General features: G+C 32.4%; 1 protein-coding gene across 1 annotated transcript in view; it reads left to right on the plus strand.

Annotated features, from left to right (window-relative positions):
- The window catches only part of CAMKMT (calmodulin-lysine N-methyltransferase), a 43,265-nt gene extending 41,706 nt beyond the window's left edge, over nucleotides 1–1,559 (plus strand). Inside the window, exon 8 of the mRNA XM_009864600.1 lies at nucleotides 1,101–1,559. Within this exon, the coding sequence (XP_009862902.1) occupies nucleotides 1,101–1,178 (78 nt within the window). The 3' untranslated portion in view covers nucleotides 1,179–1,559. The remainder of the gene's footprint in view (nucleotides 1–1,100) is intronic.
- The last annotated feature ends 221 nt before the right edge of the window (nucleotides 1,560–1,780 follow it).

The following is a 1,780-nucleotide window of genomic DNA, read 5'->3' on the forward strand; positions in this document are numbered from 1 at the left end:
TAGAATTTAAAGAATAGATCAGCTTTATGTTCCACTACGAAAAAGGAAAAGTATGTTAATTGCTCATAGACAGTAGCTTACACAGAGGCACTTCACAGTTCAAGAATATGATATGGGAAAGACCTTTTTTTAAATAACGCCAGCAATGTTGTGACACGGACCAACTAAAATCCTTAACGCACGGCAAGGAAAATAAAGGCAAATCAGCACAGGACAAGAAGAGTTCTGGTTACAAATGTAGTATTTTGGGGTGTGTGTCAGGGGGTCATCTGTGTCAGGCATGGCTAAAGGCACTTTTATTTTACATTTCTTTTTTCGCTTATGTTAAAAATATGCAAATATTTTTTGTGAGGTGATTACAATATGTAGTACGTATGAGTAGTTTCCACATACTTCAGTTTAATATGAATATATATTTTAAATCACATTTAACTAGAATACCTAAGAAAATAAACATTCATTATTTTTTTGGAAATAGATTTTTTTTAGTGTAGAACCAAAGAGCACACATAGCATTATCCCTAGCAATTGGAGCTGTACCACTCTCATGTTCTCTTACAATAACAAAATTTTTTTAATTAAACAGAATTACTAAATAAGCCCATCAAGAACTGCATATACAACCTTGGAAGTGGCTTGCACTTATGTAAACTTTCGGGTAAGGTTATAGTATTTTAGAGGTCTGAAACCATTGCTGATCTTAAATACCAAATGTACGGCAATAGATAGACTGATTAGGGATAAACTTTTAGCCTTTTTTCTGAAGTTCCTTGCTTAAAGGAATTTAATTCAGGCCTCGATTCTCACTTGAATATAAGTTATTTAACATAGATATCTGGGACCTCACTTTTTTTGTAAGCAGTGTTCAACTATTTATTGCATGAATTATTCTGTCTACAAACTGACCAGCTCCTGATAATATTTGACATACTGTTCCATGACTATGATAGTATTTGACTGTAAGATTTCTTTTTGCAGTTATTAAATGTTTAATCTTTGGTAGTATCATTTGCACTAAGGGATATAGTTAAGCAAGAACTGTCAGTATTTTAAAAATGCCTTCATACAGTTTGCTCACTTTATCCATCTTTTATTTGCAGTTGAAAAATGAAGAAAAAGATATGTATGAGGAAAACCTCCATTACCCTTTTCTTCTCATTTTAACCAAACACAGATAGAAGATGACACCTTTTTTTTTGTCTTAAGGTGGACTACTGAACATTAGCCCATGTACGTGGATGGTCAGGGAGTGGGAAGGGCTCAGTCCATCCTCCCCCACCTTTGTTCTGGAGTCATCATTAGAGAAATATTTTTAATCTGAATGCTGAGGAGTATATCGTGGCTTGTTTCACAGTGTGCAAACATTGAGATGTCTTTTTTTGTATCATTTAAAAACTTATTTTTCCAAATATATTCCAATCAGACTTCACATGTATGCATTAACGAAGATGTAAAGCTGCTTTTCTCTTTTGTGCCTTTAAACTTCCGTGTACTTTGTTTATCTTTTTAAATGTTATTTTTGGATTGTATCTGAAATTATGTGAATAACATACATTGTGAGCTTATGTAACTGGTTGTAAAGTAGTAAATGCATTCACATTTAATTAGTAAGGAAGTAGTTGTCTTAAGATCTTTTTAAAAGGGCAGCTATTGAATGCTTGGATTTTTCTGCTTTTTTTTTTTGTTTAAATTCCACTGTTGATTTTTCTATCCATGATTGAAATGTCCTCATTTTCTTCAGTGTTGAAGGCTTTTATATATTTTTATATATATATATATA

Source organism: Apaloderma vittatum, unplaced genomic scaffold, assembly GCF_000703405.1.
Source record: "Apaloderma vittatum isolate BGI_N311 unplaced genomic scaffold, ASM70340v1 scaffold18012, whole genome shotgun sequence".
Taxonomy (NCBI): Eukaryota; Metazoa; Chordata; class Aves; order Trogoniformes; family Trogonidae; genus Apaloderma; species Apaloderma vittatum.